The sequence below is a fragment of the Polistes canadensis genome, unplaced genomic scaffold, assembly GCF_001313835.1.
Source record: "Polistes canadensis isolate GaletaPanama2010 unplaced genomic scaffold, ASM131383v1 scaffold_27, whole genome shotgun sequence".
Taxonomy (NCBI): domain Eukaryota; kingdom Metazoa; phylum Arthropoda; class Insecta; order Hymenoptera; family Vespidae; genus Polistes; species Polistes canadensis.
In genome coordinates, this window is record NW_014569574.1 from 220,054 (window position 1) to 246,759 (window position 26,706).

Here is a 26,706-nt window from a genome sequence, read left to right on the forward strand (position 1 = left end):
GAGAATAATGTAAGAAAAAGTAGGAGGAAGTCATACAGGAGTGGTAAACGGTAGAGCGAGGTAGCAACAGGACTCGCAGTAAAGTCATTCGGGAGTTTTGGTGGGAGAGGTCAGTCTCTTCGAATAAAAGGGCGACTACTCTGGTAGTCAGACATCACTCGTTCTCAAGCAACGTTTGAAGTTTCGATAGTCTCGACTGTTAAAGAAGAAGAAGAATAACCATGTACAAGTTCGCTGTACTCATCGCTCTCATTGGTTGCGTTGCTAGTGCACCAGCACCAGCACCAGGCTACTTAACATCGGTGCATGCCGCACCTTTGGTCGCATCAGCCCCTGTAGTGACCATTCCCCACACTCTTCCAGTCGCCACCAGCTACTCCAACACCTACAAGGTCTCGGTTAAAAGCCCGCTCATAGCAACTGCCCCAGCCGTGGTAGCAGCCGCCCCAGCCGTGGTAGCAGCCGCCCCAGCAGCAGTCGTCACTCGTACAGCTCCTATTACCTATACTGCCCCCATCGTCAAAACTGCCCCCGTTCTCGCGGCTGCACCTGCTGTCGTCGCTCATCCCGCCGCCATTACCTATGCCGCTGGATACGTTCATTGAGAGACGACCTGGCCTAGCCTGGAGAGGGAGAAGAACAATTTCGGCTCCGATTCTCTAGTCAAAAGGACACCTCAAACCGACTGTTACTGATGAGACAACCATTTTGAACATTTTGACGAGACATTGGCGAAACTTAGAACATCATCGCTCGTTGATATTATTTAACGATTGATCAATAAAATTCTATTTCTATCTCCTCACAAAATTATCTTGTATTTCTTTGTTATTTGTATCTTTCCCTCATCTCCTTTTTTTCTTTTTTTAACTTTTTTCTCTCCCTCTCATCGTTAGATTTCCTAGCTAAAATCAGAATCCCTTTTCATCCTGTTATCGAGTTTGATCATTTCTATAAGCACATTTATCTAAGCTCTTCTATCTATTGCCTTAAAGAAAATTCATGCGAGCCGTAAGAATGAATATTCCACGGGCTTACGTAATTAAGATTGACCAATTCGCGAATCGAAATACGATTGATTTCGTGACTCGTAACGTCGTACTTCTTATTCTTCTAGTCACACAACATCTTTGAACACTATTCGGACATTTTCATTCTAATGTCGTTTGTTGGATCTATCTACAATATAAAACAAATACGTGCATTACACACATAGATATGCATATATTCGTTCGATACGATTCACAACATCTAGGATAATAGGCTATTAATTTGTTTTTTAATGAATGTTTAAAGTACTATTGCGTAATAATATCAATAACTCATCGTATTAATACGAGGGCGACTGAGTGAATACATTTGAACGCTTCCTCCGACCAAGTACATACGCATTTTCGATAAATTACGTAATAAAAGTTACGCAATTGGATCGATCCGAAATGTATTCATAATTCTAATGAAGATGTGTACTCGAGCGCAAGTCCCATCAACATGTCTACCATATGTCTTTCCGTAACTTCATTGAATTCTTGTATTCATGCTCTTTTAATATAAAAAAAAGCAAAAAAATATTAAATCAATCAAATGTTTCTAACTATCAGTAATCAATATTCATATAAATTCTAATACAAATTATAAATTTCTTTTGATTCGGTCACAGGATTTCGTCATTTTTTCTTTCGGACAAATAGAAAAATTGGAGATTTCTTTTTTGGATATACAATAAAAAAAATGGTTTACACGAGCAACGATTATTCTGAAAGATAAACGAAAGTAGAAAAGCGAGTCGTCAAAGATAAAAAAAAAAAAGAAACCGGAATACGCGAAGCGTGAATATAAAGACAATAAAAGTTACGAACATGAGGGAAATAAATACGAAATGGCAGACCTTGCAGAGAAACGAAGAGCGGCAAGGAAGATTGGTCCTGGTGGAAAAATCATTGGAGGTATGCGAGAAGGAATAAAATGTGAAAGAAAGAGAGAGGAAGAAAGAGAGAGAGAGAGAGAGAGAGAGAGAGAAAGAGGTCCGGTTTTACTCTACTGAAACGATTCGCTGAAAAATCAACGCGAGCTATACTAACGTGAACTAACAGGATATCCTAGTGAACCGATAACGAGGAGAAGAAAACCAACGTCTTGAAAAATCTATTTTAATTTTAAATTAATTAATGACATGGAACTAGAAGAAGATTATCGCCCTATCCGATCGAAATTTCAATAAGACCTTGAATATGTTCTCAGACGCGAATGAATATCTTCGATATAGCCACGCACACACACTTTCGGTCAACGACCCTTACATTTTATAAACTCATTGTTTCTTTTTTATAAAGTCATTGTAGATTTAATTGTACTGATAATTATGAGAATGGATTAAATCAAAAAAGGAAAAAATAATTAATGATATATAAATAAATTTAAACGGATTGTATGCGAGACACGTATAATACGTTTTTCGTATATTGTTTGCAGAAATTATTTTTTTATATATGATTGACTTAAATTCCAAAACATATTTTCAACGTTATCAAACTATAAAATATTATTATTAACAATATTATATTATTATTATTATCACAGTGTTTAAGTTCTATTCAGATGCACCCGGGTGAAAAATGACCTACCTACAATGCGTTCAAATAAATTTGTAATATTTTTTACTCGCATTATGTCACTATCCAATTATCGACATTTATAATTAACCATCTATACTTGTTTTTCCAAATTATTAAAGGAACGTGCTAATTATTTTTAACGAATGGATTATAATAATTAATGAATTGATTTATAGAAAAACTAATAAAGTCTCTGATTTTCTATGCAAGAAAATTTCTAATACTCTTGTGTGTCTAAATTTTTTAATCTTACGTAAAATCCAATTAACAAACCCGATCGGGGTTCGTCAATTAAAAAGTACTCGACCGGACGAAGCTGTAGTATAGAACCAGAAACAGGGTGTAACTACTGAACAGACCTGTATCCGAAGGTCTTTCGAAGAGCAAGGAAGTCTTCTACTATATAAACCTTGGAGAATTTCATTCGAGCAGATCAGTCGCAGATTCTCAAAGCGCAGCTGGAAAACGAAGAAGCTCCGACATGTTCAAGTTGGTAAGTCGATTTCAAAACAATCATTATTTTTTTTCTATCAGAAAATCCGAATTCTAATAAACAAAAGTGTTAAAGATTTTCGATTATCAATATTCAATTTTACAACTTTACAATTCAAAAGATAAATCTGTGATGAGATTATTATCGGATGAGAAATTTAAATGAAATATGGTCATTAAGGAAATTTTTCCTAAACATAAGAATGTTTAAATAGAAAGAAGTAAAATCTATTTTATTAACAGGTGGTCCTGTCCGGTCTGTTAGCCGTTGCGTTGGCGAAACCAAGCGTAGAAGTTAAACCTAAAAATGTAGCACAAGTAGAAAATGCTGCAACGATTATCGCTGAAAAAACAATCGAATCTCACGGACATTCGATCATTCACCATACAGCACCAGGACCAAGCGTTCCTTTAGTAGCAGAAGGGTCTCCTATTCTTCCAACAGTACCATTAACAGTACCCGAAAACTTACAATTGCCGGAAAAATCTGAGAAGTTGGAAGCATCTTCAGAGAAATTGGAATCCTCGCAGGAAAATATCAAAGCACCTAGTCAAGAAATTCTTGAAGCTATACATGCCAAAGAATTATCGACACCAACAAAAATTACCCAAAAAGTAGAGTCATCCGCCGAAGAAAAACAATTGTCTGATCCCCAAAAAAGTAACGAAGCCAAGCAGGGTAGACAATTGATTGATCTACAAGCACCTGAAGGCTTTCACTACTTGGTACCATATCCACTTTATCCTGCTATTACAACACCCGTAGTAACGCCCGTGGTTCCGAAAACGCTCAACCTCATCGAAAAACCCGAATCTCGTTCTGCATCTCGTACTGTATTCACCTACATAGATGGCACTCCTGGTATTTTATTATATCGCTAATTAAACATCGCCCAACCGCTATAATTGTTGAAAAATCCATTTCCAATTATTATATTGGCACAACTTCAGAACTGACATTCTCAAACGATTTTTTTTTTTCATCAAGGATTCTCCTTAGAACCGAATCAAATTAGATTTTCATCTTTTGAACTCTACGCTAAAACACAACGATCGATGAACGAACAGAAATATCCACCCCACACCAATACCCCATCGTCGAAATTTTTCTATTCGCGTTTTGTGAACCAACGTAGCAGAGAACTGTCGACTTATAATTTTATTTGTCATTTTTAATCGCCTTTTCTTTTCTTTTTTTTCTATCTCTTCTTCTTTCATTTTATTCTCCTGAACGATGTATTCTCCTCGCGCATCATTCGTTAGATACACAGAGAAACTCGTCGAACAAAGTACTCTTGCATATTTTCGAATCCTTGCACGACGAGAATCGTCTTCGTCTTTCGACAATAAAATTTTTCATTTTGGACAATCCTCGTGACTTTTCACGAGGAATCTAATAATAATAATAATAAGAAAAAAGAGCTTGTGCTCTACTGCGACATGATTTGTTTTTATATTTAAGTATTAATTTTTAAGTAAGAATTTTGTCGAGATACTTTGTCTACGAAAAGAAACGAATCAAACATTGTATGCGTAACTTGTTCATGCTTATATGTTCAATTATACTTCAATACATTTATCATTCAACGAACTTTCATTCGTAAAAAGAAAAAACCTTTTAAAAAATCCTTTAAAAAAATCTCAAAAAACATTTATAATAAAATATTACGAAACGTCAATCCTGTCTGATAAAAAAATCTTCACCGACGAAGATAAGTGACAAAAAGGTTGTTAGCCAGACGTCAAGGTCATCGAGATTTTTGACAACGATTGATCTCGTTGGAATACAAATGGTCAATGCATGGCACATCGGTCAGACTAAAAATAAAAATAAATAAAAATAAAAATAAAAACTAAACGTTCAGAGAGATTCGCTCTGAAAGCATTTCAATATTGATCGAATGACTTTCGAAAATTTGTATTACCAGTAACGATAATAACTCGAACGAATTTGATTATTGCAACGTCATTCTCGATTATCGTATAGAATATCCTTACCCGATATTTCTCAATATTTTTCTCCAATATCATTTGAGAGAATCAAGTTCGAGCTGTGTACTCAGAAGGTACAGACAATAGTACCCTCGAGTATGGTCAAATCGAAGGATACACACCAATGGAACTTGCCAATCCACGATCGTTACGAGTTACGATGTGCAAACTGGTCACGAAGATAGTCCGTATTTTTGTTGTCTGACTAGGCACGCCCTTATCCCTTCCAAGCCAACCGACCCATCGCCGGATTCGCTTGGAAAGGAAATATCGGCGAATAGGAAATTCATACATACGACTTGTCATATTTATTTTTCACCATTGCCAAGGAATATCGAATTCTATCGTCTTATTTTTCTTTTCTTTTTTTCTTTTTATACCTACTCGTTGCATTAAATTATATTGTTTGCATTGATTTTTATAGAGGAATTATTTTTTGATTTTTTTTCTTTTGTTTTGTTTTTCAAGATTTGTTAGTTCTGATTTTTAGCTCGTTAGAGAAAACCGAGCGGAGAAATTGAATCGACCGAAGTATGTTGTTTCTTCTTCTAGTACTTGTAAACCCTGTCTGACTTATTCCTTGGCTCGATCGCCAGTTGTAAAACCACATAAGGATATCTACGAGTATCCAAGGTCTCGGGTGAACGAACGAGGAGAATTGCCAAGTACTCGTCTCTTCTCTCCGTGCAATTTCTTGTTCGTTCATTCTCGACCTATCGACTTTTTCTCCCTCGTTCATTTTCAACAATCCTGATAGCCGCGCGCTATCCGTTCTTTTTTTTTCTACGTAGGTAAATTACGATAAAATTACAAGAAAAAATGTCGGCCGCTGGTAAAGGGTAAAAAATACGTGAATCATATTAATTTACGATTTACATGGTGTCTATCCCATTCAATGATATTATTTACAATAAATAATATTATCTTTACCTATTAACTATAGGAATAATATTTAACTCGATGAACTTTCTTTTTTGTCAATCGATAGTATTACCGATAACGAGAAAGAAAAGATATGTATGCATGAATTATGATGCAGATTAAAAAACATTTAATTCGGAGGCTACCGCTTATACAAAATTTCCATCCTCGTAAAATTATTTTCATATTAACTGTCATTCCGCGCAGATGTGTAATTAATTTTAATATTCCTCTTGATATTGTGGTTGACTGATACATGAAAAAAAAAGGAAGTATTAAAAAAAAGAAGGTTACGTTTAAAGAACAAGTTGTAACCTGTCTCGCATATAAGTATCTTGAGGAATCGAAAGTGAGTCGAAATACCGGTTTATCTGTAATTTAATCGTAAATTAATCGATCATTCAATAATATTATGTACCGGCCTCTAGCTTGATCTTGACGATCGCTCAAGATCACGGCCTAATGATTTATTTTATTCTCCAATAACAATCCTCCTCTAAAAATCTTCAAAATATTACAGACTATTCTTTTTCTAAAAGTTATGGTCCATAAATTATGGACCAAGTCGTAAAATTTAAAATGAATTTGACTCAAAAATATGTTCAACACGGTTACGTACTCTGTTCGACGATGATCTTAACGAAAGATAATCGAACTGAAAACGATAAGAGAGAAAAGTTATAGTACGTAACCGTGTTTAGAAGAAGATACATACAGCTGTGGTACCTGGAAGTAGAAAGGAATGTACCGTGTGCGTAGGGACGCTTCTCGTAGGTACTGGACGAGTCTACTTTTTTCGCTGGCCCTCAGAACCCCTATAAGTACGAGAGGTCTTCAGCGTCCTCGCACAGAAATACAGAAGAATCACCGTACGCGGTTCTACAACATTTTCTTCTTTTACAAATCCGCAAACATGTTTAAATACGTAAGTAAATTATTTTACCATTATATGATAAATTATTTATTCGATTTAATTACCATTCGTTACAAATGTATATTTTAATGAAATTATTAATTGTTTTCAAGCGTTATATTTGTATTCATATATATATATATATGCGATAATGTTTACAGTTAATCCTGTTTGCCTTCGTTGGCTTAGCCTGGTCTGCTCCAGCACCTGCACCTAAACCAGCACCAGCACCAGCACCGTATCCTCTTTCAGTGATATCAGAAATCAAAACACCAGCATCCACCGCTAAACTGACACCCCTTATCGCACCCATCGCTTCGCCTCTAATTTCTCGTCTTGCTCTCTTACCCCAAGTACGTAACAGATCTATTTCATCTTGAAAATGTGAATGTAATTATAACAGTGGATGATTTATTTTATAATCAAAATAATTGCAATGTCAAATCAATTATAAAATCAATTATTTTTCATTTTTTTATTTACTCCATTGTCATTATTACCGTCACAAATACCAATCTTATTTACTTTTTCTCTTTCTAATAAATTTCATTTATATATATATTCAAACAATGTCTTTCTATCGATTTCTTGTCTCACATATTGTATCATTAATTGGATAAATATATATCGTAAGTCCTACAATCTGTATAGTTCGATTATTAACTTTTACATAACAAGGATATATTAGAATTATAAATTGATTTGGAACGGAATGTTTTTTGTAATAAAATACTATCGTTGAAATTATTCAATGAACGCTTAATTAATTCATTAAAAAATTCTAATGATTCATTTTATCTTTTTTTTTTGCAGTTGACACCATACACTTATACTTATTCAGCACCCGTTGAATTAGCCGCTGTTCCTTCAACTTATTCGGTCGAACAACACGGATACCACATTACCTACTGATACGATGATCGCTTCCTTCATCTTCGGCCTAAGACAACATAAACACTACAGAGAACTACCTTACCTTTCACCGATAATCATCATGTATCGCGTACTGATAAAATCATTCACGCAAAAAAAATACTAGAAGAAAAAAAAACGAAAAAAAAAAAAAAGAACATTAATTCCTAACGTTTTTTTTTTTATTATTTATTATTCATAGTTAATTATATTATCCTGTAGAAATTCCTTAAAAATTCCTCGCTGCTACTATTACCGTTGTCCTTAAAGAAAATATCTTTCATTGTTCACTCCTCTATTATTATTTTTCTTTTTAAACATAGAAATATTAAACGCAGTTTATGAATAATTCAAAATCTAAAAAGAAAAAGACATTAAATTACGACTAACGACGACGAGTATTTCTTTCGGGAGAAGAAACAATATCGTCTATCAAATAAAAATCATAAAAAAAAAAAACAAGTGTCGTCCTTGTTCCCTATTTTCTACATGGACGCATAAATAGAATTTGAGTCAGAGAAGTAAATAATAAACGAGCGTATCGGTGATCGCAGAATGCGATGAAAAGGAAAGTGAAAAAAGATCACAAACTTTCTCGGGAACATCGGAACTCTTAACACGTTCGTCGACGTCATTGCACCTTGAATGGGACGGGTCGTTACATAATATTGACTTAACGTAAACCCTGCCCAACAATGTTTTCGATACGTCAAAAATAGTCATCGATCATAAATTTGATAAAACTTATAAAAGAGAGATTAGAAAGTAAAAAGTATAAAAAAAGAAAAATAAATATATATGTACATTGATTATTACTCGTTGTTGTTGTTGTTGTTGTTGGTTCGATGCCCACGTGTCGTGACGTACGTGAAAAATAAGTCAAGACGTGTTGTTACCTTCGTTTTCTTTTATTATACATACTTCAAAGGCAAAATCATGATATAAAATTCCCAGAGATAAAATTACGAAACGCTACGAGCTAAAACACGCGACGGAAAATCCCTATTGTGCAAGAGTACGATCGGGTGCATCGAACGAAACCGACCAACCACTGAACACAACCGGCTTTGATCCATTTTTTTATAATTTCTTTTCTCCTTGATTCTTTCTATCTCTCTCATTCTTACAAAGAGAAGGAACATGTAACGAAAACTAATGTTTCCTGGTAAACGTTAACAAAAATATTCGGTAATATCTAACACGAATATATTTCTTTCTTATTGAACAATGACAAGTTTTATATACATTGTTTATAATACTGCATACGCATAATTTAATCTTATAAACGATCGTTATTCGAAAACTGTTATTACACCCGGTTAGCTCTGAACCATCTTCGGGACAACACTTTCTCCCGGAACCTGAAAGACAACACACAAAACGGAGGAACTGCGGTTCGGCTCAATTTCTGTTTATTTCGTATACTTCTTATTATCCGTAAAAAAAGAAAACTATATTAGGGATACAGATGCAAAACAAGGAATGTTAGCTAAAATTTATAAATTATTTAAATAAGGAAACAATACTTTACTAATTGTGTTAATATTTTTACATATTAAGTAGCCATAATTGCTCATAATTATAATAAATATTCCCATGCAAAAGTTCTAAAATTGAAATTAAAAATTGAAGTATAAAACTTTTCCATCTACTTTGATAAATGATAGATTAAATATTTTTTCAAATATTTGTAATTAAATTCACTTTCATAATACTTCTACAGAAAATACAATTCATTAGATGGTCTAACTTTTCTTTGAAATCATTTGAAATTGGTAAAACGATATACCGTCCAGTCGAATTTCAGACAAGATGATGTCAAGGTTGTGACGAAGAGGATCACGAAAAGAAAGCGTGTGTCGCGTCGTTCGTTCATGTGTATCGTCTACGAATTGCTCCTCTTTCTAGGTAGTGGTGGTTCACCACGTGTCATGTTTCCTTCAGATACGATGAGAAGCCAGGACTACTCAGATATACACCGACGAACTTAACGATCTCTCGGTTCCGCTCTTCTACCTGCGATCCAAAATCAGAGGAACAAACGAACTCAATAAAATTTCACTCGTCTCCCACGGATTCCAATATTTCTTTTTTGTAATCAATTTTATCGCATTAAATGCGATTTCACTTCATAATTCATCGTTAATATTCTATAATTCAAATTTTTTTTATCGAAATTCAAATGAGAATGTAAAAATATTCCACGTGGAAATTACGTGTCTTTTAGGCTCCTTCTAAAAAATAAATAAAATTGGCCTTGAAACAACCTTGAAATTTTCTATCAAATAAAAAACTTATAAATGTCGTAATAATTTTACTCTAAAAAACAAATAAATTTGTTTAGAAATGTCCTGGTTTTAAGCTAAATAATGTTGAGTAATATTTCGAATACCCTGTATTAAATAAAAATATATTAGGTTAGTCAATTTGTGCAATTTTTGTTAAGTAAATAACACAGCAAAAACGACACAGACCATATTGGCTAATAATTTAATTAAGCATTATGTTGTAAAGGGTTAATCAGAAAAATTTACGAAATCACCTTCTAATAATATTCCAGTGGATGACGTTGAAAAGTTTCAAGCCTAACATAAAAACAATATTTTTTTGTCAGTCAATTCTATTTTATTCTTTGACATAGTCTCTCTCTAAACACTTTTAGAAAAGAATAAACTCAAAACTTTTTAACCCACCCACGTATATTAACACTTTCCGCAATGCAAATATTAGCCCTTGACCTAAATTTGAATTCTTCATGAAAGTCCACGGACTTTGTACATTTTCTGTATAACAAATGTTCAATAATTATTAAACATGATAATAAAAAATAGTATAGGCGATATTTTTATATAATCACGAGTCCTAAATATCGCGTATAAAAACCGTTTTATAAATTTCTCGATAATTCGGTAAAAGGGGTTGCGTACACTGCGAATAATTCGAGTTACGAGCGAATCCGAAAGACGGATGTCCGCTTGAGGAATGAGTCACACAGATGTTACCCCACCATGGTGTTCCAATCGCGTAGCTGCCTCAGCATCCCCGAAAGAGGTACGAAAGTATATAAGATTCGAACGGTCTCGGTAAAAGCACAGACCAGTCTTGTACAACTTGGAGAAAGTATTCGTGATAAACAGCGAGAGTCCATCGTAAGACGTTCACAAGGTGTGGAAGAAATTTCCTGCGTAGTCAGCGTGTGCAAATAGTAACAGGTATATATATATACCAATAACAAAATTCGATAATTAAACATTAAAAAATATAGTATTATTTAAAAAATTATCTACATTTATCATACAGTTTTAATTATATTTCCCAAAATAATTGCAATTAATTGATTTAATTATAATCAAATTGTTTGATATATTAAAAAATAATGAATAGGGATAATGAATACAAAAGTTGATTGAAAAGTTTTGAGATTATGCCGAAAAATAAAATTAAATTCGTCCGAGAAAAAAAAATGTATAGTACAAACTCGTGCATCCTCTTATAAGTGAATCTGAATTATAAATTATTATTTTATTTTTTAACAGACACTTAGAAAAGAAAAGAAAAGAAAAAAGAAAAATATAAAGATTCACCTAAGTCAGGGTTCAACGCTTCTTTAACTTTCTCCTCGTCGCTCCGTGTCACCTGAGTAGTTGTCGAAGTTGTCTGAGAAAATGGCCATTGTGTGTAAACGATGAACGTTTAACAAGACGATTTCTTTCCATGGCCTATATATTATCTGTAACTATTTGAACGTTTCTTTTCCTTTAGAATATTTTACTTTTATCATTGTCTATATTTGGAACTTTTAGTCCCGTTATTACGTAATAACTTTCTCCGTATCGAAACAACGTCTCAAAGAATAGACTAAACATCTTTTTTTCTTGGTATACCCGATATAAAAGAATATATTAGAGCTGTGTAACCAGTCAAACGACTTTCTCTCAACTTCCTCTTACTTTCATTGACCCTATCGGTTACAGGATCGCATCATCGTTCATTTTTAACCGATCACTTCAATCACGTTCCACGATCTTAATTTCGAGTCTATTTTTTCCTAAAAATGTCGAAGTTATGTCGAAGATTTTTTTTTCAAATAAGTTTAATAAACAAAAAAAAGTTATTTCTACGATTGACTCGAAACTTTTCAACTCACCCATGTACTTGTTGAAATAAATCATCAACTAAATTTACATACAATTTAAGAAATTGGTTAACGTGAAAAAAAAAAAAAACAAAGCTATTTTAAATTTCAATTAAGAGCATGAAAACAAAGAGTATTCTGTACCAGTTAGACACTTCACCGTACTTAAACCAATGAATATGCATGATAAATATTCTTCTATTCTTCTGCATACTTTTCTTTTTCTTTTAATCTGCAATTGCATCTTTCTCTCGTGTCAGTACGTTGGCTGAGTAATAAAAACAGATCGGAGAAAGGTGATATGCACTTTCACAAGACTTGCTTGAGTTAAAGCGAAGAAACGAAGACAGACACGCACTTCGGTAAAACCCACATCGCAATTGGGTACCCATGAATTTAGTAATCTTAACCATATAAATATTATGTAAATCGTGTAAGTTTTGCAATTAGAAATTAGCACTTACGGGTTAATAGTGAATTTGACAACGTACGAATACGTATTTTAAAAGTTCCTAAGAATTCTTATGATGAAATAAAAAATAAATGTGTCAATGCTGGCTATAAAACAGAAAAAGACGAAGAAGAATGATTGAAAAATGATATAAGTGTCAAATTATTGTTGCCTCGAAAAAATATGAAAGAAAACGATACTTTTCCTTTGAATTATGAATCGAACGACTAGATCACGCCTACGCATGGCCATAATCGCATTAATTCTCGAGTATGAAGAACTTTCTATATATTTGCATAAAATATCCTTCGAAAAAGAAAAGTTATGTGTATAAAAGAAACATCAAAGAAATAATATAATCGAGTTTGAAATGAAATTAATTGAATTGATATTTCATTGCGATTTATTTATATTTTTTAGAATGAAATTCTGTCCAATACTGCTAGCGTGTCTAGCAACATGCACACTGGCAACTCAAGTGACGTATCAAACGTCATCTTCATCGCAGAGTTCAAGCAATACGAACCAACAACAACAGCAGCAATGGTCTTGGCAAGGTCAAGATTTGCTTGCTGCATCTAACACGCAAGAAGAATCATTTCATCCCGTTTCTTTCACTGCACCTGATGCTCTCAAACAAGAACAGTCGCAGCAACAGCAATTGTACAACCCTAATATCCAATCGCAATCGAGTGGAGTTGCTGAAGCAGTCGATCAACGAACGGTAAACATATTGGAATCAAAATAAGATTAAAAAACATGAATTAAAAATTAAGAAACATTAATTAAAGAAAAAACCACGTGTGATTTCCAGGTGGATTCTGTAATCGATAACATTCTCATCTATAATCGACAGGGACGCAATCTCGAAGGTTATGATGTGCTCTACGCTGATCCTGACGTGAAAAATGCTCTCCAATTAGGAAATGATACTGTAGCTCGTAGTTACATCAAAGATAAACTATGCTCATTAGGTCTCATGAACGTGAGTTTAATATTTTATTTGCAAAAATGTGTAATCGATATTTTATATTCCTTTCGTCTCAAATTAATTGTCATATCTGTATACAAATGTACACACCAAATGTGACAATTAATTTGGAACGGAGGAAATAATATTTTTAGCTTCGATACTTTACTGTAAGATATACAAATTTTTATATTTACATAGTGCGAGAATTTAGAAGGTCGCCGTCCATATTATTCACCCCACCGTGATATTCATCCCCAAGAAGTAATCTACGCGCAACCCGTGACGATAAAACCTGTTGGTCGTCCATTACCAGCTGTGCCAGTGAAACGACCATATGGTTATGGAAAACCAGGACCATTAACACCTGGTTTCGCTCCTGGACCGATTTTATCAGGACCACCACCATCTTTCATCGGAGCCGGACATGGACCAGTTTATTCTAGACCCCCATCAAGTTTTATTGGGTCGCAGATTGGTTTGAAGAAACCAGGTGGACCGATATACGGTACAAAACCGATTTATGAATCTAGCCTTGACGCTGAAGTCGATTTCGATAATAAATTTCTCAACAAGAAGCAAGTGATTCTACAACAATCGGATGGTTCCGTACAACAACACGTTCATCATCATTATCATCATGGAGATTCGATTGGTAATACTGGATCCACCCCGATAATTGGACCTGGTCCAATTGGTAGCAATGGTTTCAATGCTTATGGCTATGGTAGTGGTGGTTCTTACGCCGGAGCAATCAACGACTTCGAAGATTATAGAAAGAACTTTAAAATCAAGGCAACTAACTCCGGTAACAGTTTGAACGAAGCCGCATCGTCCAACAGTTACGCGAATGCTTTTCCAACTTACGAGAAAATAAAGGGTGATTCTACAATCGGTGGATTAAGTTCGATTAATACAGGAAAACAATATTCTGGATTCGGTTCAAGCAATTCGTACATAGCAAACAATAATTTTGCTTCAAACAGTAACAACTTTGCCAGTGGTCTTGGATCCTTTGAAAATGGTTTCGACAATGGGTTATCATCGTCAAATTACGAGGACTGCGTGTGCGTACCTTACGAACAATGTTCAACCATCAATCATGTTGGACGCAAGGATGATCTTTACCTGGCAATCGATCCTCGCAATCTTGGTAAAGATATCGAAGCTGAAACTGTTGAGGTTATTGTCACCGATGGAAATGGTACGATGAGCGTCGTAAGAGTCCCAAAAGGAGTCAACGGAACTAATCAAGATGAATATAGCAAAACACAAGAAAACAATGATCAAATATCGGATTCTGAAGAAAATAACGATTTTGTTCCAAGTGAAAAGAGATCCAAGAGAGATACCACTAAGAGATCTGAACAGAATGAGGAAAAGAAAGCGGAAGCTCAAAGCGTAAGTTTACAAATTTTTTATCATTCCTACTTAAAGACGAGCTATCTGTTCGTAGCGAGAATCAATCAAATTCTATACTTTCCCTTTCTCATTTTCTCTCTGACTTTCTTTATCTTTATTCATAAATTTATGATATTCTCGATTAAATTGAACAACAGGAAGGAAACAAATGCTCGCCTCGAACCGAATGCTCGGAAGTTCTTTATTATTGTTTTTATATTATCAAGAATAATTATCACTTTAACAGGCTTCCGTTCAACGTTGTTGAGGTGGGTAAAAAGAGATCCGAGTTTCGATTGATATATATGCCGATAATTATGACCATGAACTGAGTCCAGAAATTGAAATTTTCCGACTAAGTTCACTGTCATAATTACCGGCACAATTATGTAAATGTAAAAATCAGGAAAAGTTAAATAATCGGAAAGAGAAAGGGAAAGAATGGAGTGGTAAAGCTGCTAATACTTAAGGCATTTCTTTAAAAAAAAAAAAAAAAAAGAAAAAAGAAAAACTCGGATCTCTAAGTGAATCTTCGACTCTCTCGTTGCAGAGATTGATCGTCGGAGATCTGGACACCTCGAAACTGAACGTGAAGCCTACTTGGGGCGTTAGTTTCGGTCTCCCCCAAACTAACATTAATCCATTAAATCCATACGATGGATACGGTGGACAGGGTATAAATCTTGGTTTGGTATCCGTAAATCCATTGGTAGCTGTGCAAGTAACCAAAGATGAGTACGGGGAAAAAGTGATTAAGCCATTGGTGAATCTACACGTAACACCAAATCCAGGACTCGTTCATAAATTGGGAAACTTTCTAGCACATAAAAAAGAAACTCTATTGGACAATTACGCACCGGAGTATTATCCAGCAGGGCCAATAGTTTACGAAAAACCGATTCATCATTACCCTTCCAAACCCTATTACCCAATTAACCATGGTGGTCCTTTCTATCACGAAAAACCCTATCACCACAATTACCATCATTCCAATTATCATCAAAATCCTTCCTACCAAAGTGGCTACTCTGATTATTATCGTAATGATGACGATGATTACGACTACTCAGACGGTTTAGAAGATTATAATGATTATTATAGAAATTCTCGTATAAATGCATCGTACAACGACGATGCTAGAAGAAATCGTTTCTCCGCTAAGAGTTCATCGAACGAAAGACAAAGTGGAAAGATAGCTTTTCGAGATAGAAAGAAGCGTGACTTGAAAACGATCGATAAAACGGAGGAGGTAAGAACTCGAACTTAGAACTGTCCTCCAAATCAGATTCACCAAAGTGTTGCAGGGTCATTAGAGAAACGACATGATTACCAATCGCTGACGGGAACCAAATGACGTGATATCGACTTACGCAAGAATGCGTTGTCATTATTGTGTCGCTCTAGAGTACAAACCATTTTAAGTATAAATAATTCATTCACCATATTGATTTTAGGAATATCATTTTAAAGACAATATTGTGGACATGTTCATAATTATTCATTAAATACCAAATGAATGTGTAATTAATATTAATAATATTACGCTCATGTTTATTCTTTATTCCCGAACAGAGACAATTCGGTCGTCCACCGACTTGCGGTCCACGTCACGTTTGCTGTCGAAGTAGCCACATAATTGGTTCGCGACCACGACCTGGTCAATGTGGTACCAGATATACCAAAGGTGTTAACGCTAGAATCAAAACTCCAGCTTACGTTGACGGGGATTCAGAATTCGGTGAGTATTCAATTAAAAATAACCAAAAATATTTGTACAAAAATAAAATGAGAATATTATAGCAATTAATCCATATTTGTATATTTAGGTGAATATCCTTGGCAAGTGGCTATATTAAAGAAAGATCCCACCGAGAGTGTTTACGTTTGCGGTGGTACATTGATATCGCCACGACACATTATTACCGCTGCTCATTGCGTAAAAACCTACGCTGGACGTGATCTGAGAGCTCGATTAGGTGAATGGGATGTCAATCACGATGTTGAATTTTATCCTTATATCGAACGAGATATCGTCAGCGTTTACGTACACCCGGAATTCTATGCTGGCACTCTTTACAACGATATGGCTATCCTAAAACTTGATCATCCAGTTGATTTCGATAAAAACCCACACATCAATCCTGCTTGTCTTCCGGACAAACATGACGTTTTTAACGGAGCAAGGTTTGTAAAACACTGATCGTAATTATTGAAATTTCAAATGGAAAATATCGTTTGTTCATTTTCTTTTATGTTCTTGTCCAGATGCTGGACTACCGGTTGGGGTAAAGATGCTTTTGGTGACTTTGGAAAGTACCAAAACATTCTTAAAGAAGTCGATGTGCCTATAGTAAACAACCAACTCTGCGAAAATCAAATGAGGAGAACAAGACTTGGACCAAGTTTTAAACTTCATCCTGGCTTCATCTGCGCAGGAGGGGAAGAGGGTAAAGATGCTTGTAAAGGAGACGGTGGTGGTCCCATGGTTTGTGAACGTCATGGACAATGGCAACTTGCTGGGGTCGTTTCTTGGGGTATTGGATGCGGCCAAGCTGGTGTTCCTGGTGTCTATTCTCGTGTTTCTTTCTATCTCGACTGGATCCGACAAGTGATCAATCAATATTAATTTATTGATTCTAATTAATTATTCTTCTCGAAGTAAGCTCCCGCAGTGTCTAAAGTTCACTGTCGATAACATATTGTATCGTGGAAGTAACCACGATTTTATTATTTATTTCATCTCTCGCGATATTGAATTTTATTTAAATCTTTTGATAACAATTCTCTCATTAGGTCGGCCAATGGAAACAATATTGTATATTTAAGAAATAATTTATTGTACATACTTCGCTAAAAATAACTCGGGCTTATATAATATTTATCATATGTTTATTTAATGACTTCGTTCGATTCACGATATCGATCGTAATCGTCAAATATTTGATGAAAAAATGTGATTCGGACTTTAAACGAGTTCGGATCGAGAAGTAATGCATTTTCTTTGCAATCTATTTATATATATATTTCTATCAATAAATAATCATCCTATAATATATTTTTATACTTGTATTTATTTATTGTATATTTACCAGACTCACACATCAAAGAATATAGAAATACATAGAAGCTCACAAGTTCCTTTTTTTATCTACCTAGATTCATCTTAGTTACTACCGAGACCACCAGTGAACGATAGTAGATACTTAACGCGATGACAGTACAATACTATAAAAGAATACAATATTCTTTGATAGAATATGATAGTATATAATATATACTTTGAAAGTATATATATAGTATAGTTATATATTGTAATATAGAATTTTATATAATTATATTTAATTTTTAATGTATAAACATGTGTGTGCCTTCAGAAATGCATTTATATATATATATTTTAAAATGAAGCAATTTAAGACAGTCAAATAAATAAGAATCCAAAAGGTTTGATGATAAATCCAACGATGATCACCTGTAACAAGAAGAAAACTATATTAGTCATACAGACAAGTGATACAATAGCCTGACATATAAATCGTCCAATTCGCAGATGCACTTTTCAATTGAATTCTCTACTTATTTAAATCAAATCTCTATTTACCGTTGTGATGAAATTAAATTTAAACGCGTGATTTTAAATTTACACAAAATATATATTTAAAAAAAGGAAAAGTACAAATATTAAATTATTAAAATAAAAATAATAACTAATAATTATTATATAATACTTTTAAACTGCATTATATAGGAAAGAAAAATTGCAAATTTAATAAAATATAATCGCAGTAAAAAATCTTAAAGACGGAACAAGAAAAAAGAAATGACTGTAATATTTACCGAACGTTATTTAAGCTTGAAAATTTAATAATACGAAAATTTTAATATATTTGACTTTAACTAAACACATATGCATCTTTTAGACGATATAGACACGAATTTGATGTATTAAGTACATACATAAAAGAAGAACTTGGAAGATTTTAAAATGAATCCAGGCAATTTTTTTATGGTATTTAAACGAGCAAACACATGAGCTATCTTCTATCATAATGGTAAACTTCAATAATTCACATTTTCCATTAGTATATTCTTTATTCATTGTTTTGATATATTGACTGTATAATTGTTCAGAGAAATGTACTTTTTTTTTTCATTTACATATACGTTAATATAAGTGTGAGAAAAAGTAATTTAATTCTTACATGTTACTCTATTAGTTAGTATTCATTCAATATTTACAATTGTATAACTTTAATTTATATATAATAATTACATCTTTATAGTGTAGTTTTATTTAAACAATTACATAAAAATTGCATAGACACTAGCATCGATTAATTAACAATTATTTTAATGCACTAATGCAATTTTCTTATGTTACAGCTAAATGTTACCCTGGAAGTGATCTCTGTGCAGGAACATTAAAATCATTATATAAAAATGATAAAAATGCTGAAATCAGAACGTTATAATCTTAAATATTATTGATTAGATGAATTATTCACTTTATACACATGCGCAACGTTYGGAAAGTCATATAAACAACTTTCAATAAAAGTAATTTGATAGAGGACAATGTTTCATTTCAACGGTGGATTTCAAAGGGGACGGTACATAGATCATATATTCCGAGCTTTTACACAACAATAGACATTTCTATCGATTAATTAACAATTATTTTAATATTCTAATATACTCTACTTACATTTCAGAATGTTTAAACACATATGTACTGGTTTAAACATTACATACTTATTAAGGGGTTACATGGGTTTACACCGGGAAAAAATAGCATATTTTCAACAATTTTTTTCTCTATATAAAATGGAATTCTAATTTCAATTGTATTGTGAATATTTAATTTCAAATTGTACGCTGGTAATATTAACACCTACTTTATCTACACTTGCATAAGTGCCATCTATAATCAATTCACTTCGACTTTTTTCATGTTATGAATTTAGGTTATGTGTGATCTGTACTAACAATTACCAAACTTGTTAATTCTAAATAAAATTGAAGAAATCAATTAATGTAGGTAAGAAAAAATGTTTGTATAATTAATATTACACATTTTATTCGTATAAAATTTGATGATTATGCTACAGTAAACCTTTTATTATACCAAAGTAAGGATTTTTGAAGTTAAGGAATTTGAAAATGCCTATTAAATATATTGGTCGCACAACAAGTTTTAAAGGGAAGACGTTATGGGAAATCTTAGGAAATTTAAAACATTTCGGTGTAGGAAGGATGGTAATACGTAATAAATTTCAAAGATATCCTGAGCCTTGTTTTATGAGAATACTCAAAATTGCTACTCTACCTGCTCCAAATAAGGAACAAAAACCGCATGTAAATTATGAACGGTTTATAATATTTTTCCATATAAATAAAAATATAAATTCTTATGTTTGAATCTTATTCTGCAGGAAGAACGAAAGATCGTAGCTCTTATTCAAAATACTTTCCGTGGAAAAACCTGTGCACCTGAACAAATAGACGGATGTACTTATAAGGCAGATTTTATTTTGATCCCTAAAGACGAGGAGCAAAAATACATGCGTTACAGTGATACGTTGAAACTGAGAATAGTACCGAGAACAGTGGGATATCCACCGCTTCTGAAAGAAATATTAATTCGTCAACAACAAGCAGCAGGAGTGAAAGTCGAAGAAGATCCACAATTAGAAGTTTCCTACTGTTGGTCAGGAGTGAAACGATACAGGTTAGCGGAAGTAGGAGAAGAACCAACTATTAAATTTGGAATGGATCTTGGAACGCCTATTAGTCCTAGTCTTTACGCGAACATCAGAAAAGAGTCGTCGACGTAAAGATTCATTACTGAATTATGTATATAAAGTGTTTTGTCATAGATTTAAATTTAATAAATATGTTAGATTTAACAAATGTACCTTTGATATGATAGTTGTAGAATATTAATTATGTTGTCTTATACTTTCCTAATAATTTGTAAAATTCGCACAGATCATCTATCTGCTTTTCCATTTTCAACTTATCTTTTGATCCTGAAATGAAATCACACTCTTAAAATTCTTTACTTTCCTTAACACGTTCATTACTGTGCCACACTAGAACTTATTTTTTGCGTTAATTACTATTACGAATGTGTGACACTGGCCTCTTAATAAAAATCAATGCATCGCAGATATGTGATACTGATTGCGAATGTGTTAACAGATCAAGAACAGTTTTAAAAGTCGGAACAACAATAGTAAAATAATACCTAAATCATTGTTCAGTAAATTTTGAGTAATATCTGCTTTCTCCTCCGCAAGGGCCTACGAGATTTACAAAATGATTAAACGCATTAGTATAATATCAACGCGCAGTTAGTATAATTCCAAATACCTTCCAAAATTGTCTCATTTCTTGTACATTGTCACTTTTTCTAACTAACCAACCACGGACGTATTTTTGTATATACAAAGCTGCTTCCTCTTTGGTTAATAACCAAGACATTGGAAAGATTGGCCTTGGACTATATAGAATACAATATTTTTAAATATTATATGTGATTTTCTAATTATTCTAATTTATCTGACCGTACTGTAAACGTAATAATAATTTAAATTGTGGTATCTCAAAAACCGTATGCCATTTAATTTTACGTTTCGGATATTTTGGATTAAGATTCCACAAAATTTCAGCCAAATAATCGAGACCATTAAATCGACACTTCTGCACCTACTCATAATTTATAAAGAATTACTTTGTAAAATATTTTTTATTCTATATATAACTGGATTTATAAAAATAATTTACTTTAAGTACATTCCATCGATGAGCTTCAGCCAACATCTTCTCCATCGCTGGTAACAATAAAGGAAATATTTCTTTATTCAAGTAATTCGATGGTCTATCCTGATAAGGCACTACGATTGACGAATTTTCCTTTCTTTTTTTCCATTCAGTATATCGAGCTCGTTTTTCCTCATATTCATCAATAATAGACTGCCATAAATTGTCTTCTTGCTTATCGTCGACACACGATTTTCTTATGAAAGAATTCTGTTTTTTTTGACACTGAATATCATTTTCTATATCCTGAGAACAACCGAAACAAAGTTTATTCTTGGCAATATATTCTTTGGCTAACGTAGAAAACATCATCGCTTTTTTAAATAAATGATTAAATTATTTAAATAACAGCTCTCCCATTCTCTCTATTTATATTTGTTCGAAGGAAGAAAAAATAATCATTAAACGCGATCGATCAATCGATCATGATTATTGTGTTAATATCGAAAGTACATTTCGTTTATTATATTCTGTCAACATTGATTTAATGCAAAATTGTAGTATACATCACAATGCTTTGACGAGAATAAAAATAATCCAAACGTTACGGTTTGTCGTTTGACTGAAGTTTATAAAATATGTGTCTAAATGAAGCTGGTTTATTCGATTTCGATTTTAATTGCCCGCAAGAATTTAATTATTCAGGCAAACGTAACATAGCCTATGTATAAAGTTATTGGTAAATTAATTAAATAGGAATATAAACATAAATGCTTCATTGCCTTCCACAATGTCCAACAGTGAGACGTCAACTTAGGGAAGAAGGTACATTTCATATTTATTTCGATTTATTCAGTCAATATTTTTATTAATTTATAGTAAATTATTTGTTAAATAAATGGCCAATATATTTATAAATATTTTGTTTAATATAAATAATTAAATATCAAACATTTTGTATAATATTGTTTTAACTAAATAATTAACATAAAAAATATCTACAATGTGATTTTAAAATAGAAAATATTAAATTAATCAACTTGGGTCGCGCAAATTACTGACTTCATCAGTGGCGCGTTATCCTATAAGCAAAATTAATAAAAAATGGGCTCCTTCATCAACAGGCCTCCCAAAAATAACGTTTCACTGAGAGATATACTGAAATTTGATTATAAATACTGACTATTTATTAAGAATATTGAATAAAAATATTTAAAAACACACTGTTCCAATAAACAATATCCCTTATTTACTCCAATATTCGATAATCGTGAATTTTAAAAGATTTGCAAAACAAAAATCTCGACGATTAATTCGTTTCTTAGTCAGAAAGGCAGGTTGGACAGATGAATACCTCCGAAAAGTCATCGATACCCACCCAGTGGACATCGGAGAGGATTTGGATCCATCAAAAATCTATCGAAAAGTAAAACCTGGTCGACGTAAAATAATTCATAAAGTACCGTTAAGTCCTCGTAAACAAAGAGTAACCAGCAAAGATTTAGAACACGACGATCGGTATAAGGAAAAAAGACAGAAGGATTACCCTGATAAAATAGTTCAAGATTCGATACGTATAACTGATTATAAAGAAATTATCGATGATGACGATGAAAAACCTGTAGCTACGTTGAAACAAGAAACTGTTTATTATACAGAAAAAAAGGAAGTCACTCATGTGGCTCCGTTAGTCAAACGAGTTAGTCCTAGAGTAATAAAAAGGCCACAAATACAACAAGAAAGAGAAATTGAAAGTCCGATCGAAGATCAAAGATTAATATTTTATGAAAAAGAAAAAGTCAATGATATTGCAACCACCTATTCCAGAACTGAGAGTGAAAGTTCAATCGAAGATCAAAAACAAATTGATTATGAAAAAGAGAAGGTGGATGATATTGCGATAATTTCTTCCAGTGCTGAAGAAAGTCCTGGAACAAGCAAAATCATTGAGGATAAGAAAAGAATTCAAAATAGAGACGATTCTCCAGACAGTTATTACAAATATACACCTGAGAAACTTCCTAGCGACTGGCCGCACGATGGTTGTGACCAAAATTGTCCTGCTAAAATATTAAAAGGCAAGAACGAAAAATTCTGTATAAATACGACTCCTGAATCATGAACATATCTAATAGTACTGTATTGTGTGTGTGTGTGCTAATTGAGTCGCGCGGGACAAAAGAACAAGTTACGGTACTGCATACGGTATCGTTCTTTTTATCGATAAAATGTGTTGATCATACGTATGCACGATAATTCTCAATAAAAGAAAACAGTGATGCAAACTAACACATTATTTGTGCCCATAATTATGAAAGTGGTCTAAGTCAAAATGAAAAAAAAATGAGTTTATTAATTATTTCACACCACATTATTTTAAACTAAATTAATTCAATGTAATTTTCACAATCTTGTCAAAAATGAACCGTTAGATAGTGTTTTTTATTTCAATATTATATAGAATTCATTTAATGTTCAAATGTAATCCTTTAAATATCTCGAAACAAGAGATATATGACTTAGACCACTTTCATAATTGTGGGCACATTTATTAATTAAAACAATGACCAATTTATTAACCTTTTCGTTATTAGCGACCCATATACGGATCATCCATACAAAGACTTGCATGTATAAACCACCGACCCTTATAGAGATCGTATATAATTATCTATTAGTCCATTTTTATGGAGATTGACAATACAGTACTATTACAAATACGTTTACTATAGATACATATTTTCCAAAAATCATTCTTTCATCGACTTACAGAACGTGCTGAAAAGTTATTGGAAGAAAGACAAAAATATATGGGGGATCGTTACTTGAGCACTGGACTGAGTTACTTCGAAGATGTTTGTACGTGTTCCCTCGGTTGTATGGTACATAATTTGAAAAAAGATCGTTTCGTTCGTAGCATATTAACATCTGCAATTTTATTTGCTTTTGGTATTAAATTATGTTCGGAATTATACGGCTGGTATTTGCCTAATCGCACTTGATCAAATCGATCGATACTTACGAATGGATAAAAATTAAGAAATTAAAAACATAAGATAAATATCAACTGTTAAATATCAATTATAGGAAGCTTAATTTAATAAAAATAAAAATAAGATTACGTTTATTCAATATTTCGCAACTCTTCGTCTTAAAATGATACTAATCGTGCAAAGTAATGCAACTATAATCGATAACGCACAACCAATAAAAACGTAAGGAACGACCAGGTAAAATTGAATGAAATTTTCTCTATCAATTTTTTCTTTAGGAAGATTAACTCGAAACGAAATATCATTTTCCCAATCGATGGTATTATTATGAGTTTGAATAGATCTTCTAGATCTTCTGTTGTGACCTGCTGGACAATTCAAAATGCAATCGGCACCTTCCAAACAACCGGTTACTTTAATAGTTAAAATCATTTCGTCATTCTCTCTCATATTTTCGAACATAAATGCTTGAAAGATAAGATAAGTTTCCAAAGGAGATATGCGATACTGTTCTCGGGAACAAATCTCTCGAATGTCAGAATTCAAACACCCATTCGTGTCTAAAATCCATAAACTATTCATAACTTTTTTCCCTTGGCTCTTTTCTATATAATGAACTGTCACTTCACCGATTCTCGAGTATTTCCAACCTGGAAATGAACACGTTTTTATTTTAATTTTAATGTTAATTTCACACAAATCTTATTAGTTTAATTTGTCAAAATCATTTTCACCGTTCCCATCTCGTACAAGAACACGCAATAATACTTCTTCCCCTAAAATTAGAGTATCACCAGATTGTATTCTAGTGTCAAATACTTTATCGGAACGAAATGTCTTTCGAAACAATCCGACATCGACTTCTAAAGTATTTTGGAAACCACCAGTAATAACACGGGGTACCATTCTTGCCGATCTAAAATAAAACACGTATAAAAAATCAAACATATTAACTTGATGGAATAAACAACAAGTCATCATTATTATTATTATATTAATTATCTTACGTATCAAGAGTCTTCATCTTAATCTGTTTCGTACGAGAAGCAATCTTTTCCTGTACTTTACATCGTAGCGTAATCTTCGAATCATCTTTCAATCTAAGACCCGGTATTAATGGAAATCTTAAATCGAGACAATAAAATTTATCGGTTTCCGTTGAACAAGCAACAACTCCGCAATGCCGAAATCTTTCTTTTTCCAAATTGATTATGTACTCGTCTTTCATCTTTAAAATTTTACATGTCTTCTCATCTTCCACGTTATCTATCACCGGTGATTCTTTCGCAGTTGTTTTTATAGATGCCCTGAAAAAGAAAAAAAATATTGTCAGGAAAAAACTGTTATGAGAGACACGTACCGTTCAAAGACAAAAACGATTGACTAAACTTTTAAAATTGTTTAATATTTTGTATGGCTGTTGAAAAATAAATATGACAGTGTATATAACTTTATTAATTTTCTCTGCTTTTAGATTTTATGGTGTTAATCTATTTGGCAAATGAACGGCTTGTATTATTCGAATTTCTATACTCCAGCAACGTACTTAAAAAAAATGTCATCGTCCGTATCGCGACAAGATATTTCTTCTATTTGGATGGCGTTCTTTTGGAGTAATGATTTATCGATACTACTTATGTTTTCGGTTGTACTCGAGTAAACCCGTTGAGAAGATCCAACTTGTAAATGAGATGGTCTTCGATAATAATATCGACCTTCTCGTTCACCGACTTCAAATGGATGCTGCTGTTCCTCGTTGTTGTTCTCTGTTGCACTCGTTAAATCGGTCGTTAACGAAATGGACGAGCTATTTTTCGATACATCCTCGATGTCCTTTATTCGAACGATATTCCTCTCTTCGTAGGGTAAATAATTGATCACCACACCGGAATCATTTGATTTTTGAGAGAAATTGATCAACACTGTATCGTGGGATTTGAAAGATGTTGCATGGTCGAACGATAATATCGTTAATATTATTAATAACAAATCATTGTTAAAAGCCTATAATGTTAAAAAAAATTAATATGTAAAATAATTCGAATTTTGAATTCTAATTATGTAGATGGGATTGAAAAGTTTTGACCCAAACACAGAAACAATTTCTTTTTTTCGATCTAACTCGCTTTTATTTTTCGACATAGTCTCA

General features: G+C 33.0%; 4 protein-coding genes across 6 annotated transcripts; 3 read left to right on the forward strand and 1 right to left on the reverse strand.

Moving 5' to 3' along the window:
- The first annotated feature begins 221 nt into the window (after positions 1 to 221).
- Positions 222 to 605, forward strand: LOC106783846 (cuticle protein 70, isoforms A and B). Its single transcript, XM_014742760.1, has one exon. The coding sequence runs from the start codon at positions 222 to 224 to the stop codon at positions 603 to 605; it is 384 nt and encodes a 127-aa protein (XP_014598246.1).
- A 10,222-nt stretch (positions 606 to 10,827) lies between these two features.
- LOC106783847 lies at positions 10,828 to 17,428 on the forward strand. Its single transcript, XM_014742761.1, has 9 exons — positions 10,828 to 10,904; positions 12,852 to 13,155; positions 13,246 to 13,416; positions 13,603 to 14,281; positions 14,321 to 14,793; positions 15,353 to 16,051; positions 16,375 to 16,540; positions 16,629 to 16,986; positions 17,068 to 17,428. The coding sequence occupies exons 1-9, from the start codon at positions 10,828 to 10,830 to the stop codon at positions 17,426 to 17,428; spliced, it is 3,288 nt and encodes a 1,095-aa protein (XP_014598247.1).
- A 2,323-nt stretch (positions 17,429 to 19,751) lies between these two features.
- Positions 19,752 to 20,723, forward strand: LOC106783939. Of its 3 annotated transcripts, none has more exons than XM_014742960.1 (3): positions 19,752 to 19,840; positions 19,911 to 20,157; positions 20,235 to 20,723. In XM_014742960.1, exons 2-3 carry the CDS (start codon positions 19,963 to 19,965, stop codon positions 20,634 to 20,636), a joined length of 597 nt encoding a protein of 198 aa, XP_014598446.1. In that variant the 5' UTR covers positions 19,752 to 19,840; positions 19,911 to 19,962; the 3' UTR covers positions 20,637 to 20,723. The 3 variants fall into 3 exon arrangements, with proteins under 3 accessions (XP_014598446.1, XP_014598448.1, XP_014598449.1); XM_014742962.1 differs by having other exon boundaries at positions 19,752 to 19,836; XM_014742963.1 differs by having other exon boundaries at positions 19,791 to 19,840; positions 19,933 to 20,157.
- A 273-nt stretch (positions 20,724 to 20,996) lies between these two features.
- Positions 20,997 to 22,431, reverse strand: LOC106783941 (IQ domain-containing protein K-like). Its single transcript, XM_014742964.1, has 4 exons — positions 21,589 to 22,431; positions 21,374 to 21,510; positions 21,175 to 21,304; positions 20,997 to 21,104 (listed from the first exon to the last, which is right to left on the reverse strand). Exons 1-4 carry the CDS (start codon positions 21,934 to 21,936, stop codon positions 20,997 to 20,999), a joined length of 723 nt encoding a protein of 240 aa, XP_014598450.1. The 5' UTR covers positions 21,937 to 22,431.
- Between the last annotated feature and the right edge of the window lie 4,275 nt (positions 22,432 to 26,706).

Coding starts and splice junctions, on each gene's coding strand:
- LOC106783939 (XM_014742960.1), top strand. CDS start 19,963: ATGCCTATTAAATATATTGGTCGCACAACAAGTTTTAAAGGGAAGACG. Junction 20,158..20,234: donor ATAAGGAACAAAAACCGCAT/GTAAATTATGAA, acceptor CTTATTCTGCAG/GAAGAACGAAAGATCGTAGC.
- LOC106783847 (XM_014742761.1), top strand. CDS start 10,828: ATGAGTCACACAGATGTTACCCCACCATGGTGTTCCAATCGCGTAGCT. Junction 16,052..16,374: donor CGATCGATAAAACGGAGGAG/GTAAGAACTCGA, acceptor ATTCCCGAACAG/AGACAATTCGGTCGTCCACC. Junction 16,541..16,628: donor TGACGGGGATTCAGAATTCG/GTGAGTATTCAA, acceptor TTGTATATTTAG/GTGAATATCCTTGGCAAGTG.
- LOC106783941 (XM_014742964.1), bottom strand. CDS start 21,936: ATGATGTTTTCTACGTTAGCCAAAGAATATATTGCCAAGAATAAACTT. Junction 21,511..21,588: donor ATCGATGGAATGTACTTAAA/GTAAATTATTTT, acceptor AATTATGAGTAG/GTGCAGAAGTGTCGATTTAA. Junction 21,105..21,174: donor AAATGAGACAATTTTGGAAG/GTATTTGGAATT, acceptor TAAATCTCGTAG/GCCCTTGCGGAGGAGAAAGC.
- LOC106783846 (XM_014742760.1), top strand. CDS start 222: ATGTACAAGTTCGCTGTACTCATCGCTCTCATTGGTTGCGTTGCTAGT.